This window comes from Epinephelus lanceolatus, chromosome 12 (assembly GCF_041903045.1).
Source record: "Epinephelus lanceolatus isolate andai-2023 chromosome 12, ASM4190304v1, whole genome shotgun sequence".
In the NCBI taxonomy this organism is placed as follows: Eukaryota; Metazoa; Chordata; class Actinopteri; order Perciformes; family Serranidae; genus Epinephelus; species Epinephelus lanceolatus.
This window is the reverse complement of record NC_135745.1, coordinates 18,742,490-18,760,253: the sequence shown is the minus strand read 5'-3', so window position 1 is coordinate 18,760,253 and position 17,764 is coordinate 18,742,490. Positions and strand designations below refer to the sequence as shown.

Below are 17,764 nucleotides of genomic sequence, written 5' to 3'. Positions count from 1 at the left end.
TTCTGCATGCTGGGGCAGAAATAAATGGCTGGCTGATATCGTGATCAGAAATTTTAGCCTTATCAAGGGGAAAAGCCATGAAAGGAAAATATGAAAGGAGGGAAACAGTGTGTGAGGAAATCACTTTACACTGAAACAAATGTGATGTATTACAGGAAATAGCAGCATTAATACAAGGCAGTGTGCAGAGAGAAAAACAGAAAATATGTGAAGTCATAGCACAGACTTGTTGCTTCCGAGTGTTGTATCTCTGCCACCTTCATAACTTCTGTTCACATGAACTTTGAAATTCATGTTAACAGAAGTTCGTGCAAGTTTGGTGTTGGAAATATAAATCATGATCTCTATGCGAGTTTGGAAAGGGAAACTAAAAAGAAAGAAAGATGAAAGCAGTCATAAAGCACTGCACGCCAAAAAGTTATTTGAAAATGACATTATATTTATTGCCATAATATTTCCTACTGTTAAACCAAAGCCCAAAAACTGTCATGACAGCTACTTTTTCTCACCTTGAGCAGTCAGCTTTATTTGCAGGATTATAAAGAATCGTTTGCCTTTACCGTATCATACTATCATGAACAGAAATATGTTGTAACACCAATAAATGTAATGAGTTGTTCGTCATTCTAAAAGTTCAGTAAAAGTCAAGGTTGAAATCAGTTCACCGTAATGCAGCTTTCAAGGAATCACTTGAGATCAGAATCAAGATATTTGTGTCGAGACACATTTTTGATTATTTTTAATCAAATGAAACATACTGTACACATGAAATACAATGACATACAAGAAGTCACAATTTTGCATAACTTAAAAGGACCTGATTTCAGATATCAGATATTACCTATACATCCTCCTTTGCATAAAAGATCTGTAAAGACATTTTTGGGAAGTTCAACATTATTATGTCTACAATATTAACCATGTATCTTTTTTAATAAACAGAAATGAAAGAAAAATTAAAACTCAGTGAAATCCATTGATGTTGAGCAGATATTAAACAGTTAAACTAATAAGATTTTTTTCACATCTGGAAATTTATCAGTTAGACTTACAAACAATCAAAAAACATATCTAAATTTTAAGAAGAGATGACTGAAAAACCTGGAATTTGTTTTTTTTTAAAAATATATTGTAGATATACGGATCTTGCAGAACCAAACTCTAAAATGTGTCCAAAAATCGGTCCCTATTCACCGCCAGTGCTTTCGCCTACCTTTTTCTGATTGACATATTACTCTTTAAAAAAAAAAAAAAAAAAGAAAGTTTCCACATTCCTGTTGCCTAAATGACAGAGAAATCTCTGGGTCACTGTCAACCCTCATGTGAATTTTCTTTCACGCTCAGTTGGTTTAAATAAAGCTCACGCTATAAAAACTGAAAATGTTATGTAAGTGGACACAAGAGTGCCAGATATTGTTCCAGAGTGTGTCATGGGGTCTACAGTTTAATTCACAGTGATGTGCAATGGCATGATATGGAAATAAATCATCAACATCAAGCTTTTCAATGTCACATTCTGCCTATTTAGTGTCACAAAAAACAGAGAAACACTATTAAAGGAATAGTTTGACATTTTGGGAGATATGCTTGATTTCCCTGTTTTTCAAGAGTTAGACAATGCAACAGTCTTAATCTCCGAGTGTGACTGTGTGGTCAGTACGAATCTGTGGTCAGGAGGTAATTAGCTTAGCATAAAGACTCAAAGAAGGGGGGAAACAGCTAGCCTGGCTCTCTCCAAAGCTCAAAAATACACCTACCAGAACCAAAGGCAAATAAACACATTTTCCATAATGTTGAACTATTCTTTTAGAGGAAATACCTCACCCCCAAAATGATTATTTGTAAATCAATTACAGTACTCACCCCATGTTACCCTGAATACCTGAAAAAAACTTTAGGTTTTAGTGAAATGCATGTAATTGGGAATTACTGAGCAAGTGACTGGATAAATGAGTCTTGGATTATACTGCATTTATTTAGTTTGTACACAGAAGTTTTGAAATAGTTTTGCTGTTGTTAAACGTGGCCCCCTATGACTTCAATTTTCTCATTTTTTGGATTCTTCATTCAGCTTGCAGAGGCATGCAAGAAAAATAAAGTTTTTCTTGTGAATTCAAAGTAACATAGGCTGAGTAACTGATATACAGGTGACGTATTCCTTGATGAATCTACATGATGAGACAAACCTCAGAGTGCCGTTTGTCTAACATGCCGTCTGAGCCTACTCTCCATGTGAGTCTGTTCTGGGACTCTTTGTTGCAACTCTGGCTGTAGCCCACAGATTCCACAGACCTCCTCTTTTGGATGCGGTGCAGCAAAATCCGGTAAGTCCCAGTAACGGGGCTTTTCAAGTCTACGCTGTTGTTGACAAGATGGTTCTTGGTGATGCCAAGATCCTCCAACGCTCCCTTCACACTCATTTCATCTGAGCTGAGGTTGTTGGAAGACTCAGCCAGGTAGTAGGGTGTAGGGCTACAAGCTAGGTAGGCCTCGGGGTATTCAGTACCTCTCATCCAGTTGCTGTCCATGATCTGTTTTATGGTGAGGCGGTCCAGAGGTACCAGCCTCAGGAGGCCCTTAATAATCTCCATACATGATCTGGGTACATACGAAGGAATGGCGTAGGAGCCCTGCTGGATACAACACCTGAGCCTGCCTGTGTTAGTGGCTTTGAATGGCATAGTGGCAGTCACCATGAAGTAAAGCAAGATACCCAGCGCCCAAATATCTGCATACTGACCGACGTAACCTTTCTCTTTGAACAGCTCAGGGGCTGCATAAGGTGGAGAGCCACAGAATGTGTTAAGGACTCCATTGGGGCTGCAGGATGTACTAAAACCAAAGTCACCCACTTTAATACAGTAGGTGCTGGTGTAGAAGATGTTCTCAGCCTTCAGGTCCCTATGGACAATATTACTATCATGCTGTGAAAAGAAAAAAACATTTGAGGCATTAGAAAGTTAATTAGCTCTCCTGCACAGAAGATATGAGAACCTTTAAATGCAGAGTCATTCTTAAGTATTGTCATTGCTTGGATTCATAACTCAGCAACTCCAAAATATTAGTTATCTTCAAGAAAGGTATCTTAAGATGATGCCCTATCCTCTAAAGGGCCCATAATATGCTCATTTTCAGGTTCATGCTTGTATTTGGGATTTCTACTAGAACATGTTTACATGCTTTAATGTTCAAAAAGCACTTGCTGTCTGTACTGGAAAACCTGTATTCGCCCTCTTGTCTGAAACGCTCCATTTAAGCCCCTGTTTCTTTAAAAAAAAAAAAGAAAAAGCCCAGGCTGTTCTGACTGGTCAGTGTTTTCAGGTCTTTAAAATCTACAATCTCAACATCTCTGCACCATCAATGCAGCTGGAGAATGACTGCAGGGGCACTGTATCAGCAGTCTCTAATTTATACAGTAAACTACATTTCTCTATGGATTGAGTGTTTTGATACTTTCACAGTATTTAAATAGAGCCTATACCTGCTTTATAATAAAAAAGACACAGGATATCTGACTTTTTACAATATAGGACCTTTAAAACATTCTTTAGTTTTAATATTCTGCACTGGAAATCTCTTCCTTCATTTTACAGCAACATATACAGCTCAATGTTCACCTAAAGACTTGCTGTTGACTTACCATGTATTTGACTGCAGACATGACCTGTGAAAACACTAGTTTGCTCTCCAGATCTGACAGGCGCCCCCTGGTGCTGATACGGGAGAACAGCTCTCCTCCGCTGGCATACTCCATCACCAGGTAGAGCCTCTTGAATGTCTCCAGCACCTCATACAGTCGCACTATGTTGGGATGAGCAAGCTTCTCCATGCAAGAGATTTCTGACACGAATAGTGCCTGAGATTGCTTGTCCAGACGCACCTTATCCAGGATTTTTACTGCAACTCTTTCTATCAGATGATGACAAATATGGGCAGTGAGGCCACAAGGAGTACACACTTTACTTTTTATCTGTACCTTTTTTATTACTCAGTCTTCCTTATGTTATCAAGTATAGCTTTTCCTTTATGTCTCGATCAATACCTTTAATGAATTCCTAAGGAATGTTTATCAGCACACAAGTTGCTGCCTGTGAAGGCTGAAGACATTATGGATTAGCAAATGGTGATATGCCGTCTACATCTGGAATTACCAAAGCTAGACCGGCATTGTGTAACATGTTAAGCTGAGCCAACTGAAGTGTCTCCCATGAATTTCCAACTAATATGTCAATCAGACTAGTCACTTACTGTCTCTACATCCTCTACAGTAGGCAGGGGGGCCTGCAGAATTTTTTGATGGGGTGACCAGATGGGCCACTGAAAATCTTGGGATGGCACATCAAAACCAAAAGCTGTAACTGAAATCAATATATTCTCATACAACAATTTATACGATATCTTACGAAAATGCACACACAATGGCTTGTATGATATCTAATGAATTAGCACCACACAAATGGTATCATCACATTACGTACTTAACATAAATATACGTAGGTTAGATTTAGGAAAAGAAAAACAGTTGGGCATGATCATGTTACGAACTTAACATAAAGTTACGTGCTTAACGTAAAGTTATTTAGGCTAGGTTTAGGAAAAGAAACATGGTTGGGAGTTATTACATTAAAAACTTGACGTACAGTTTTGAGATTAGGTTTAGGAAAAGAAACATGGCTGGATGTCACTGCATTAAGAATTTCACGTTAAGTTACGTAGGTTTGGTTTAGGAGAAAAAACATGGTTGGATGTTGTCATGTTACAAACTTAACATAAAGTCATGTAATTAACGTAAAGTTACGTAGGTTCATTTTAGACAGGAAAGTTACACAGGTTAGGTTTAGGAAAAGAAACATGGTTGCGCATTGTCATGTTACAAACTTAACGTAAAATTAGTTATGTGGGTTCAGTTTAGACAAATAAAGTCACGTTTAGGTTCAGGAAAAGAAACATGGTGACGATGTACCTGAAAATAACTCAAAGTTCACTTGGTTGCACATGCCTCTGAACACTGGCCTCAAGGGGGAAAGTCCTGTGCTGTTTGACCCATTCACCACCACAACCTACCTCCGTATGCAGACTTTCGCCCTTCATGCTACTTCCTTCTCTACTCCCATCAGCACATTGTTCATGCGATTGCAGCCTTCCCAATTATGTGAGCTACACATGAATACACTTGATCATGATTATTTGGGTTATATACAAATTGTGGTGCATTACTTTTCATAGATATATGTATGAACAGTGCATGAGAACAGTCTGAGGAATTTCAAGAATTACATTAGGCTGTTGTATGCTATTTGAAAACTATGTCAGTATGAGAGTTAAGGTATCACATTCTGATTTCTTACTTTACAGTTAATATTACGAATTGCCAGATGTGCATAGATTAATGTTGGCACAGTTAACATTTGAGTTCCACAACAATTCTGTTATAATGTATTTTGTATCTGTACACATGTATTAGAAGATTAATTGTTCTTATCCTTTTCCTAAAAAAAGGCAAATAATTTTAATTGGGCAGAATACCTTGATAGTGAGGAACTAAACATTTAGTGGGAACAAGCCTACTCGAGTTTAAAACACCACACAGAGGGGTGGCCAGTAGGGGCCCCTTGGTGGTGCCACTGGCAGTATCTGGTAAATTACACATAGAAGAAACCTCAGAACAACATTATGTGTCTGTGTTGTTATTTTTTGTTTTTCAATAGTTGCAATTTTGTAATTCTGTATTCACTCTCCAGTCTGGTCTTGTTCATCCCCATATCCCTTTGTGGCTACATTGCTTAATTAAAGTGTTGTTTCATATTTAATAGGCTACATTTTAAATTATAAAAATTAATTTTCATGATATGTGATGGAAAATGTGATTCAATACAAATTTCTCTCAATATAATATAAGTGGAAAATTAAAGGATTTTCTGAAATTGTTATATGACAGTTGAATTCAGTTTGGGCAAGCTATCATGACCCACATTTTTATTGGCAGTGTTTGCAGTGGTGCTTCAACTGTTTTACCTGGAAGAGATTTGAGAGGTGTGGCCATTTCTTACTAATTCATCATTACTTTGACAGATTAATTGCAACAACTCAGGGACACAGACTGTATTATAGAAGCAGAAAGAGGCCTTTAAACCATCTATGACCTGGATCACATACTTTCTCATTTTAAAGCATCAGCAGAAAATGCAACAATGTGAGAAGTTTAAACATTGTCCTTGTGACCCAAATAAAGATCAGGATTAAGCCCTTGAAACACGTATGGCGTCAATCTACAGCCTTGTGTCCAACCTGCTCACTGAAGCTGAGAAAATTGGGGTAAAAAAAAAAAAAAAAAAAAGAAAAGCACCCAGTTTCTCACCTTTGGTCAAGTCATGTTTCCCCAATCTGACTTGGGAAAAGTTTCCAGAGCCAATCTCTCCTCTTAGCTCGTAAAGCCCCACCCGTCGTCCAAATGTCAGATCATTCATCACCTTCTCTGAATGAGTCAGATCATAAAAGGCCTTCTCAAACGCAGTGAGCTGCATCACCTCCTGCTCCTCTGTCTTGTTCTTCTTCGGCTCCAACTTTGCCCCAACCTTTGGAGATGTCTGGGTGAAGGTCTCCTCCTGACGTGGGGTTGTCTTCAGGTTAGCCCCTGAAAAAGAGAAAAGAATCAAGGGATGCATCAGCAATGTTTGTTTACATGATTAAAGTTATAACTGACTGCATTACATTGCATTCAATATATCATATATATACAAATCCTACAATATGTCCATACTCACATGTTTTCCCCTTGATGTTCTTCTTACTCCTCTGTGTGTTGATGGCATTATTTCTGTTGTTCAAATACATGATTGCGATCCCAGACACCAGATGGTACTCTGCTTTCTATTGTAATCCGACTTCCTGGTGATGTTAGAAAACAAAAAGGTGGTAAATTATAAAGAAAACAAATTTCCACAAAATAAAAACTGAAAGAAAAAAGGGATTCAAAATCATATGAGCAGCATGACGTGAATTTAAAACTAGCATCTGCATGCATCAGGAAAAAATGCCCCAAAATGAAGTCTCTCAGAGATCCAACTGCTCGTCCAGATGCTCCTATTGGACCACTGCTCTTTTTCACCTGCTGTCTCACTGTGCTGTTGTCTTCTGCTGTATAATCCAGAAGTGCTGCATGTCACCCTGTAATCCCAGAGTGCTGGACTCCACCCACGCAGACAGACAATAGACAAGCTTTACAGAGGCTTCTTTAAGCCTCAGACATGAACCTGCAGTATGCCTGATGCGGATGCATGAACAGGCCATTGATGGGATTATCTCTGCGATGTTATGCATATGACCATCATTACTGTTAGGGGTCAAGGTGCTGAGGACAGACTATTACTTTCACTAACGTGGCTCAGTTCCTTCTGTTTGGAACTTTTTTTTACATGATAATTTAAACTGTATTAATCTTCAACTTTGTCAGAGGTGCTTTGTTGAAAGCTGCACTGTTAACAAATGATTATTCAAATGTATTTAATAGTTCCCCAAATCAAGACAAAAATATGTGACTTACACCTCACAACCTCTACCAAAACAGATATGGACACAGAGTCTTAGACTGTGGCCTTCTGACCGGTTGACAGTGACCCACATCGCCGACCATGACACCAAGCCAGACTGTCTGCACAGGCACACTGTCTGTAACCCGTACCCCCGTCCACCTCTGCTGTCCAGATTGTACACACTGCTTGTCTAAGAGTCATCATGCATAAGCTGTATGTCTCAGTATAATCCCATCACCACCCCAGTGATCATCTCAGCACGTGTAATGTTGGATAAATGAAGGGTACGCATTGAGGAAAGGTTTACCGGAAGGGCGTGGGTTTCGTTTCAACATTTGGGTGGGGACATATGAAACTGGAGAATTAGGGGTACTCCACCAAAAAAATTTGGAGCATTAAAGACTTAATTTCCTCCGTTCTGGTGAATTTTTAAACCCACATTTACAATATACTATAGTATATACTGTATATACATACATGCATGCATATGTATATATATGTTATAGAAGCATAGTGGTCTTTCAGCCCCATATCAAAGTCTTTTCACAGGCAGGCTGCCCATTCTATGTTTGATAAGTCCAGGTATTCATTCAGCAAAGTGTCCCTTGTGAAGCAGGCTGCCTTACACACCTTCTAGTTAAGAAGAATTAGCCTCTTAGTAGATGAGCAACCCAGTGTCCACAGGCGTTCGATAGTTACTGCAACATTATTGTCCAACTTCAGGCCCAGCAAGCATACTTTGGGGCACACTAGGAAGTTGACATTGAGAAACTCTGACATAAGAGATATCACTTCTAACGAGAGTGTTTTAATAGCTGGACAGTCCCAGAGCAAGTGTAATAAAGAACCTTGATTGCCATAGTTATGCCAGTATAAATCTTGATGTTTGTCATCCATCTTGGACAAACTAACAGGACTAATGTATGCTATGCATCTTATATTGTATAATCCAAAATCTCACACATTTAGAAGATCTCAAAGCCGACCTCCAAATTATGTTCCACTGGGAAGCAGTCAGAGATGTATTTAGGTCGTGCTCCAAAGCCAGCTGGACAGAAAGATATGCGAAGTTATGCACAATATACTGTAGTATATTTAAAGATAAAAGATTTTCATCTCTAATTGTCCATTTAATGTCCACTAATAAAAATGAAAGTTTTCTAAGATGTTGGCTTTTGACTTTTTTGTCAATTGTATGGAATTGTATGTGTTTACATTTCCAATTTCCAATTTTTAAAACTGACATAGAGAAGAACTCCATAAAATATTAATTTAAACATAAAACATGACATCTGGGCAAACTTAATCTTCTGAGGAATACCATGTGACACAATCCAAGGTTTTTTGAAACAACACAGAATTTAATTTTATGTGAGCTGTGAGTCTTATTATCAAACTCATAAATTTAATTTTGGACTTGAGTCTCAAACTTGTTAACATCTGACCCCTGGTGACTCTGAGTATACTTCCCATTTTACAGAATGTATCAAATCACAATACAGACATTAATAATATCAATAGCTGTACAGTTTTGTGGACCTCCCTGACCTTCAAGTGCCCCTTTAGTTTAATGGAACATATCATATGATCTACATAATTAAATCAAGTAATTACTACGACTTTATCTGGGTTTTACCGGGATTATGATTAACTTCAATAGGATTTGCTGAAACTCCATGAAAGGAATCAACAATTGAAACTGTTGTGGGTGTCACCTTAATCAAGGTGTCTGAGTGCCGACGACTCTCTGAACGATGATCCGTTGATCCCGGGGAAAATGAGGGGATCATATCAACACTTCAAAGAAGAACTAACACCTTATTAAGACATGAGTGGAGAATCGGTAAAAAATGCCAATATTGTAACATAGCTAAAGATCTTTTTATGCAATTAAATAAGACTTTATAAAACATTATGTGGTGTATGAAAGGAACAAAACAGAGTACTTAGGTTGAGCCTTTTAGATGTATTTGTTTGAGGTGTTCTCTGGGTTTTGTTGACGGTATACTTTGTCCTTAGTTCAGTAAAAGAAACTCATAAATGTTCCATATAAATGTACCGACATGTCTGACAATGTGTCACCTACAAAGTAAGCTATTCTAATTCTTAATTTTGGTTTTCCTCTGAGGAGAAAAAGAAGCTGAGATTTGAAGGGCAGTTCTTGAGAAGTCTGGCCATTTGGTGTCACGTTGAATAAACACAAAGGTGCTGGAGTTTTCTGAAGGGGAGGCTGCGGCCCCCACGCTGATCCTGTTTATGTGTTTGGGCCAGGTTTTGTTTTAAGTTAGAGGTGCTAAACACCTTCCCCCTGAGATAAAAGATGATTAATGCTTTTGAATGAGCGACGCTTTAATGGCCCGAGGCTACTTAAGCACTTCATTAGGGTGAGCTCAGGCTGATCGACACACTCGAGCCACTGGGTCCTTCACAGCAGAAACATTGAAGCTGCAGAGATTTCCTTTGAAGTGGCCCCTACTTGGAAGAACTCAGCATGGAAATTTGATTAGCTCTCACTTTTTTTGACCCCACACCACTTTGAGAGCTTGTTTTCAGGTGACATCTGGGGCTGAAGCTTGATCCCATATAAATATCAGAGGCGTCAGTGAGCAGAGGGACACTCAGTATCTGGCAGCTGAGGAGCAGAATCAGACTAAAGCCATGGATGTACCCCGGCTATTTCTTCTCCTCCTGTGTGCCCTCCACCTGACCTGTAAGTACTGCTTGCTTTATTCTATTCTGAGTAGAGCTGCAATGATTAGTCGATTAACAGATCAGTTGATGGAAAGAAAATTAATCTCCAACCGTGCTGTCATATTTCAAGCATCTGCTGGTTGTAGTTTCATGTGTGTGAGATTTTCTTTGTCATTTATGATAGAAAAGGAAAAGTCTTTGGGATTTGGGCTGTTGGTTGGACAAAGGGAGTTATCTGAAGATGTTCCTCTGGGTTCTGGGAATTTGTGATGAGCGTTTTTTCAATTTTTGACATTTTATAGACAATCAATTAATTCATTGTGAAAATATTCAGTGCAGTTAGTTGCACTGTGACGTGTATAGAAGCAGCAATAGCTGTTCGCTAACTGGTCTGACAGCAATCTGCTCAAATGTACTTGCTTATCCCTTCTGCTACAACTGGTAAACATGAGTGTAGAGGAGGGTTTGATGCTGCACAGCAACGTGGGGTCATTCACCTTCCATTGAACTAAATAGCTGAAATAGCTAAAAAGTTTTTCTTCTTTTCATGCATATCCAAAATGAACGTTTCCAGAAGAACATAATCATGCAAAATACATGAAAAACAAATGATTAAGAGTGATTTTTGTTCAGATATCCATCTAAATAACTGCTAATTACAGCTTTTCATTACCAAATGACCTTGAAGAAATTGGATTTCTCCACCATTGCACCCCATGTTTCAACTTGTGTGTAAACTACTGTGATCTCAAGGATCTGAATATGCTCATTTTGGAAAAATATGATGTTTTAAAGCACTCGTAAAGAAAGCGTACACTTACTCTACATCAAGTAAAACTGTTAACAATGTTAACTCTCTGATGTTTGTGTTATGTTTTCTAGTGACCGGAGTGTTGAGCAAACACATAGATCACAGAAACCTGGTCAGGCAGAGACTGTGCTGCAAAAGACAGAGCCACTTTGTCTATATTGGACAAGGTAAAGTACCACCATGTGTTCGTCCAACAGTAAATGCATGTCTGTAGTCCTCTAACAGAAACAAGAGTATGATCTCAAACAGACCGAGAAATTTTCAAGCAACTGAGATAAACAAAAACTGTATTTTTGATAATAATATAATCATTTTTATAACAAAAATTCTGTCTGACATCAGATCGATTATGTGTGTGTCCCTCTCTCTCCAAAGACATCTCTGGGAGTCCTGTCAGTGTTGATGTGGGAATGTGCAGGTCTCACTGTGGGGGAACATCCAGGCCGTCACATGAGGCAGGACCGCAGGATTACTCCAAACATTCCTCAATGCTGGAATTTCTCAGGAGCAAGAAAGTAAGTGAAGTTCGAATGAATGAATGAATGAATGAATGGCTATATTTCGAACCAATAAAAAAAAGATAACAGTGTCCAACAAGGAGTAGGTAGAAGTAAAATGTGTATGTCCCTACCCCTTTCTTACATTTCTTTTTTATAACAAATTCCCAAATTTATTCACAACTATCAACTATGCCCAGTCTATGTACCACCCAATTAAATAAATATCCAATAAGCCCAGTTTATTTACAATCCAAGTACCAGCCAGTGTTACAAAATAAACATGCACCCCCCTAACACAACCTTTCTTCATCTAGGCCTATGTATCTGCCTGACGTGTCTTTTTTTGTGTAGCAAGTTCCCCCAGTAGGCCACTAGAGGGCGCTGTAAATTTGTAATTGTCTGACAAAGTTGTCCTGAACTCTGGTGGGCCTTTACGTGGTACTGAAACGCCATAAAGCATTTATTTAAGCATTCAAATCATTATTAATATTTGTATAAGATTAGTTCTGATGAGCAACTTTGCACACATCATGCAATTCAACTACTCATCATAAACTACAAGTCTAAAAACACAAATATCTCGAGAATAATTTGCATTGTTTACATGAAAGCACACAGAAACATGTTTAGACATGTCTAAACCAAACAATAACCTCTCGTCTTACATAAGCTGAGAGCGCCCGGCCCTGCAGCTCCAGAGAGCCCGGGACCGCTGAACCAGCTGCCCTCCTGCGGGATGAACCAGGTGTGTGAGCCGACCGGGATGCGTGTGGACCGGCTGCTGCTGCTGGAGGGACCCCGGGAGGTGGAGGTCATCGAGGAGTGCCACTGTGAGATCAAGCTGACCCAGTGCATCCGCGTCCCGGCACTGAGGACTTATTACTCCGAGACTCCCTATGAGACAATCATCGACGTGGGAGGATGCTCCAAGTCCAAGGGCTCACCAGGTGTGTATGTGTGTGTGTGTGTGTGTGTGTGTGTGTGTGTGTGCCTGTCTGTTTCAGATACCACAGAGAGAGAACTTTTTTTCACAGCCTTCACATAATTTGTATTTTACACCCAAATAATATAGCAGTTTAAGTGCTTATCACCTTTAAAACTACCCTGATACAAAGAGCACAGTGTCACTATGTTGATTTATTGATACACATTAAACTACAGCATGTTTGTGACCTAAGTTAAATATTTTAACAGCATATATAGTTAAGTTATATTGATATTTACTGGAGGCCCATAGTCAAAGCTGCCCCTGCACTGTTGGCAATGCACCAATTGGATTTATATCAAGATTTTAACTAAATGTACATACATAATATAGTGTGTTTGATTGCAATCAAATTGTAAATATCCAGACATTCCTGATAAACACTATAATTTAACAGCATCAGAACAAAATACAACTAAAATTGTTGCCTAGTGTAGCAAAAGGCCTGCCAGTCAGTTTGGAGTGATCACAAAGTTTGTTGGTCTGTTCACATTTGGATCACAGATTACAACAGAGCTGCTCCTCCTGGCTGTACCCTAATTTTTCTTTTTTTAATCTTTCACAGAGGGATTTTCTTGTGTCCCCACCAAGTTTGACTCCGCATTGGTAGAAACCCCCAACAAAGTGGACGTCATCCAGACAGTGGCAGCCTGTGAGCTGAAGGAAAGCTGCTACAGAGTCCCATACGTGGAGTATTACTATGAAATAGTCCAACATGCAGATGGAATCAAAGAGGAGAGGCTCAAAGTAAGTGCAAACTCTGAAGTATGATGAAAACGTTGAATTTGTAGTTCTCAGAAGTCATTAGTCTTGTTTATGAGAAACAAAAAATGCGTGTGAATCCAGCTTTATATTTGAATCCAGCCTTTCAAAATAAGATTCATTTCTCCTGTGATTAGCATGGCGTACTTAACACTAGAGGGGTGATTCATTTGTGATGCTGCTTTCACACTCTCTTTTGTAGTCCAGTTGAAAGGAAATGAGGCTCTCGATGGTGCCAGACAGTAATGAAGTATCTTTATGCATCAGACACATGTGTGGAAGACAGCACTTAATCAAGCTAATCCACTGGCCAAAGGCTGGACTGCAGGATGTGTTGCATTGCTTATTCATGCACAACCTGCAACAATACACATGATAGACTGGCAGATTTGAGAGAAGTCCCTGCCCAGCTCCATTCAGGGAAAATACTGTTAAAACCTGATTTAAACTGCTTTGTTGGTCATGGAGAAAATGAGGATTTAGACTCATTAATCTCTGTTAAACTTCTACCTTTCACAAAAGCCCCACTTTGAAGCGGTTATTATAAAGTTCATCCATGATGCTCTCAATAGCACAAAGATCAATATAACTATTTGTGATTTTAACGTCAAACTTTACTTGATGAACTTTAACATAAGATTTAAATTGTATTCCTGGACACAGTTGGTCATCTACTGGGCCTCAGCACCAAAGGTGCGAGCACAGTGCAAACACAAATGGCCACTGCAGGTGTCGAATTAAAGCACTTAACATGCTAAAGAGCAGCTGAACCCCGACTCAACTGGGTCAATATTTGTGTCCAGCTGTGAGCTGATTGCCCTCTCTCTGTGTTGCTAATTTTCCACAGGAAATAGACGTGGGCAGATGTTTGGGAGGCTGCACTACAGGAAACCGCTGCCTTCTCAGGTAAGCATGAACACAGCTGCTACACACACCCCCTCACACACACCTCCTCTGCCTCTCTCATAACAATTGCCTGTGAGCTCTGACACGTTCTGCACTCAGCATGTTGTTCATGTTTAATTCCTTCACCACCTGTCCCACTTTTATCTTCTGCTTTATTTTAAGATTGCAGACCTATAATAATGTAATATTAATTTATCTGGAATATAAGAAGAGAATAAAAGGTTCATATTACTAATTTACCTCATTGTTCCATCATCAAATTGATTTTAAGGCATGAGGAGTAACAAATACATTTAAATTTGATCAGTCCCTTACATGAAGTTTCCCCCTTTAATTTCCCCTTAAGTAGCTTTAAGGTTGTTAAAGTCATGTTTTTCCACACTCTGACATTATCATCTTGTATCAACCTTCAGCTCTTTATTGAAGTTTTATGGTGTTCACACTGACTAAAAAACTCCAAGATTCTATATGTGTTTTTTGTTGTTGTTGTTTTTGTTTTTATAGCCACACCATTTTAACAAATTCATATATTCTAGATGTATTATACCTTATTTTATAAAAAATGTACCCAAATTCAACCTGACATATTCAGTATGTTTGGAAACTTCTGGGCTTTCAACTCAAATTTAAAATCAAGTTTTGTGTGTCAGAAAAAAGTTCCAAAATGTCTGTGGACAGACAAGCTTAACATGAGCATAAAAGAAGCTCACATAACAAAGCTGACTGTTACGGTGTCACTGGATATATCAACAGATAATTCAGGTATTTCATTGATATTTTCTCTGAGAAAGATATATGCTTCAGACATAGGGTTGCAGTGGTACACAGGTTTCAAGGTATACCGTGAAATGGAAACTGACAGTTATACCATGTGCTGTTTGCTTATCTACAATACTGAAAAAAAAAGCAACTGGATGGAGGATCTCACCTTTATTTTATTTTTTAGTTATCTTCCTTCAGGTTTCAATAATATTATAAAATGTTTCTTCAACCAAAAATAACCCCTCTGTTTTCATTCCTTTAAGAGTCATCCTGACTGATAATAATTCTAAAACTCTAATACTGTTAGATGATGAAGCTGCAATATTTTCTGAGACAGTTATCCTAGTGAAAATCTCATACCTTTGCAACCTTACTCAGACGACATATCCTCCTGAGACCCTGTGTCCTGATATGAGGACATCACATTTTGGGTTTACTGGACCTTATACTTCATTCTACTCAACTTAGGCCTCTTGTCCTCGTCCTTTTTTTTGTCCCATTTAGGAGTAGTAAAACCACATTAAACTAATCCATGTAAAAGCAAGATGGCAGCCTTCTCTGCCAGGTATACAGGTATAAAACCTGATCACATTTTATGGTTGAAACTTGTGAAACTACATCAACTTGTAGTTTGATGTTATAACAATTTTGACCACTTATAGCAACAGTAACAAGCTAAGATGCTGTGAATTTATCATCAGCTTGTTAAAGGACATTTGGACTTTATTGTCTCATTTGAGGATATTGTGACTTTATTATTGTTGACAGTGATAAGTTTGTTTACACCTATGGGGTCCTACTGATCCCAAATAGCTATGAGAAAATAAAAATTTTAATGTTTTTTTTTTTATTTATTGTCTTTTGCAGGAGTCCAGCTGATCCAGCAATCTGCCACTTATGGGCGGAAAGACAGTCCAGCTCCTGTGTTCCTCAGGGCTACGAGAGCCACAGCTTCCTCAACCAGCATGGACAGATACGCACCGTCCTCTCCATCACTTCCTGCCTTTGCCAAAACTGAACACTGCGCCCCCTACAGGAAAACAACCGCCAATCTCTTCTCAGGAGTTGAAGTGTTTTTATTCACAGTCCAATGATGACCCCATCAGATACTATAACATTTGTTTAAGACCTTACTGGCCCAAAGATTTATTGTATTATATGTAATATATGTAAAAATGATAATTTTGTAAATAAATTTAATACGAAAACCTGTAAGGATTTGTCCTTGGACCACTGTACAACACTCATCCTTTTTCTTTCTCTTATGTGGGGCCAGGTTGCAGGGGCAGAAGGCTTTATAACAAAATTTTACCAAACTGCTACTAAAACATAACACATCTTGGAAAGGTATATTACCAAGAAAATACACCTTAAATGGCGTATAAGACATTCTACCAAAGAGCAGATATAGTGTGTAGCCCTATTTTAAATTCTTATATAAATTGTAATTAGCATAATAAGTACATAAACCTAACTTTTGAGTGAATAAATCAAATTTTGTAGCAGAAACAGGAGTAAGTATTGTTAGGCCTCACAGATTGTCTTTCAGACCCACAATCTATGAATCGATAAAGTATAAATCAGTATCAAGGTCTAAAGTTTCAAAGAGCTAAAACGAGGCTTTGAAGAAGCACTAGAAAGAAGCACATGAAAAGCCAACCATTGTTGTAAATGTCCCTTAAAAAAACACACGTGCAGGTCGGTAATAACTCCTTATTTTGATATGAACGTGTGAAACAACTCTTCTGTTGTTGTTTTTCTCTCATCCTAAAAGAAGGGGTTTTATGACTTGCCTACAAGGTGTCATGTAGGAAAAAAACTTTGATGTCCTAAAGGTTTATTACAGTGGGGGAAACAAACTTTTTTCAGTGTCAGTCTGTTTTTTGCCCGTGCGTAATCGTGCGTAAAGATCAAAGTGACCAAATGGCACAGTGAGCCATTTGTAAGGGAAAGGGTTGAGCTGGCTTTGGGGAATAAAATAAAGTCTAAAGAAGAGAATGTTTATGAGTCCAGGGTTAACAACAATTATCTAATTTATATATATTTTTGTATCTGTGGTGGCCTGTAGCGAAACTCAAAATTCCCAGCGCACATGCCAGTATCAGTATACTGTGCTGTACCCAAATCTCCAGGAAATTCACACTGAAAGCAATGTTCAGATAGACTTATATTGAACTGCTGTGTATTTTATAGAAAAAAAAACTCTTTATGAGGAAGAATTAAGGAACTGGCTGGAAGTCACGGTGTTGTTTTTAGCACCAGATCAGCTTGAACCATCGCAGGTCAGTCCAGTTGGACCTCTGTTGCAAAATCAAACTGCAAATTTGCTGATTATCCAGCTGTAACTGGATAAGCGGTTATGTAAATCTCGCGACGTGTAGCCAGCGACACCCGTCTCTTTATCGAAGTAATTGGTTTCCACCTAAGACACTGTGCCCATTATTCTAAAGTAATGGATTCATTTAGGCGCAGTTTACCTCACATGGTGAGTGCACTTCCTCAAGAGATCAGCTCCAAGTATATCCTGTTCATATTCTTTACACCCATCCACTATAACATGATACATCAGAGAAAATATATCCTAGAACAGCAAAGTCACTGGTCAGTAAGCACCAAGTTTTTTCAAAGGCTGAAATTAGTTTATTTGAGCCTTTATTGCCAGACGTTGGGACAATGGGCTTGACTAAAATCTACAGTCGGGTTCACACCTTGTTAACGCCGCCATTAGTCTCCCTTTATATTCGCTGATTGGTGATTTACATTTGCGACCAAATAGCATCTTTACTGCTGTTTACCAAGGCTTTGGGGGCACTAA

The 17,764-nt window shown here is 38.6% G+C and overlaps 2 protein-coding genes across 2 annotated transcripts; one reads left to right on the top strand and one right to left on the bottom strand.

Annotated features, from left to right (window-relative positions):
• Positions 1–1,916: 1,916 nt before the first annotated feature.
• On the bottom strand, positions 1,917–6,834 carry LOC117272161 (serine/threonine-protein kinase NIM1). The gene is made up of 4 exons (XM_033650921.2): positions 6,765–6,834; positions 6,359–6,634; positions 3,641–3,909; positions 1,917–2,924 (listed from the first exon to the last, which is right to left on the bottom strand). Exons 1-4 carry the CDS (start codon positions 6,832–6,834, stop codon positions 2,169–2,171), a joined length of 1,371 nt encoding a protein of 456 aa, XP_033506812.2. The 3' UTR covers positions 1,917–2,168.
• A 4,598-nt stretch (positions 6,835–11,432) lies between these two features.
• pnhd (pinhead) lies at positions 11,433–16,087 on the top strand. Its single transcript, XM_033650919.2, has 5 exons — positions 11,433–11,549; positions 12,205–12,481; positions 13,085–13,266; positions 14,129–14,187; positions 15,817–16,087. The coding sequence occupies exons 1-5, from the start codon at positions 11,445–11,447 to the stop codon at positions 15,965–15,967; spliced, it is 774 nt and encodes a 257-aa protein (XP_033506810.2). The 5' UTR covers positions 11,433–11,444; the 3' UTR covers positions 15,968–16,087.
• Positions 16,088–17,764: the final 1,677 nt, after the last annotated feature.

Coding starts and splice junctions, on each gene's coding strand:
- pnhd (XM_033650919.2), top strand. CDS start 11,445: ATGTGCAGGTCTCACTGTGGGGGAACATCCAGGCCGTCACATGAGGCA. Junction 12,482..13,084: donor CAAGTCCAAGGGCTCACCAG/GTGTGTATGTGT, acceptor AATCTTTCACAG/AGGGATTTTCTTGTGTCCCC. Junction 14,188..15,816: donor GGAAACCGCTGCCTTCTCAG/GTAAGCATGAAC, acceptor TGTCTTTTGCAG/GAGTCCAGCTGATCCAGCAA.
- LOC117272161 (XM_033650921.2), bottom strand. CDS start 6,834: ATGTATTTGAACAACAGAAATAATGCCATCAACACACAGAGGAGTAAG. Junction 3,910..6,358: donor GAAACATGACTTGACCAAAG/GTGAGAAACTGG, acceptor ATCATCTGATAG/AAAGAGTTGCAGTAAAAATC. Junction 2,925..3,640: donor TGTCTGCAGTCAAATACATG/GTAAGTCAACAG, acceptor TTCTTTTCACAG/CATGATAGTAATATTGTCCA.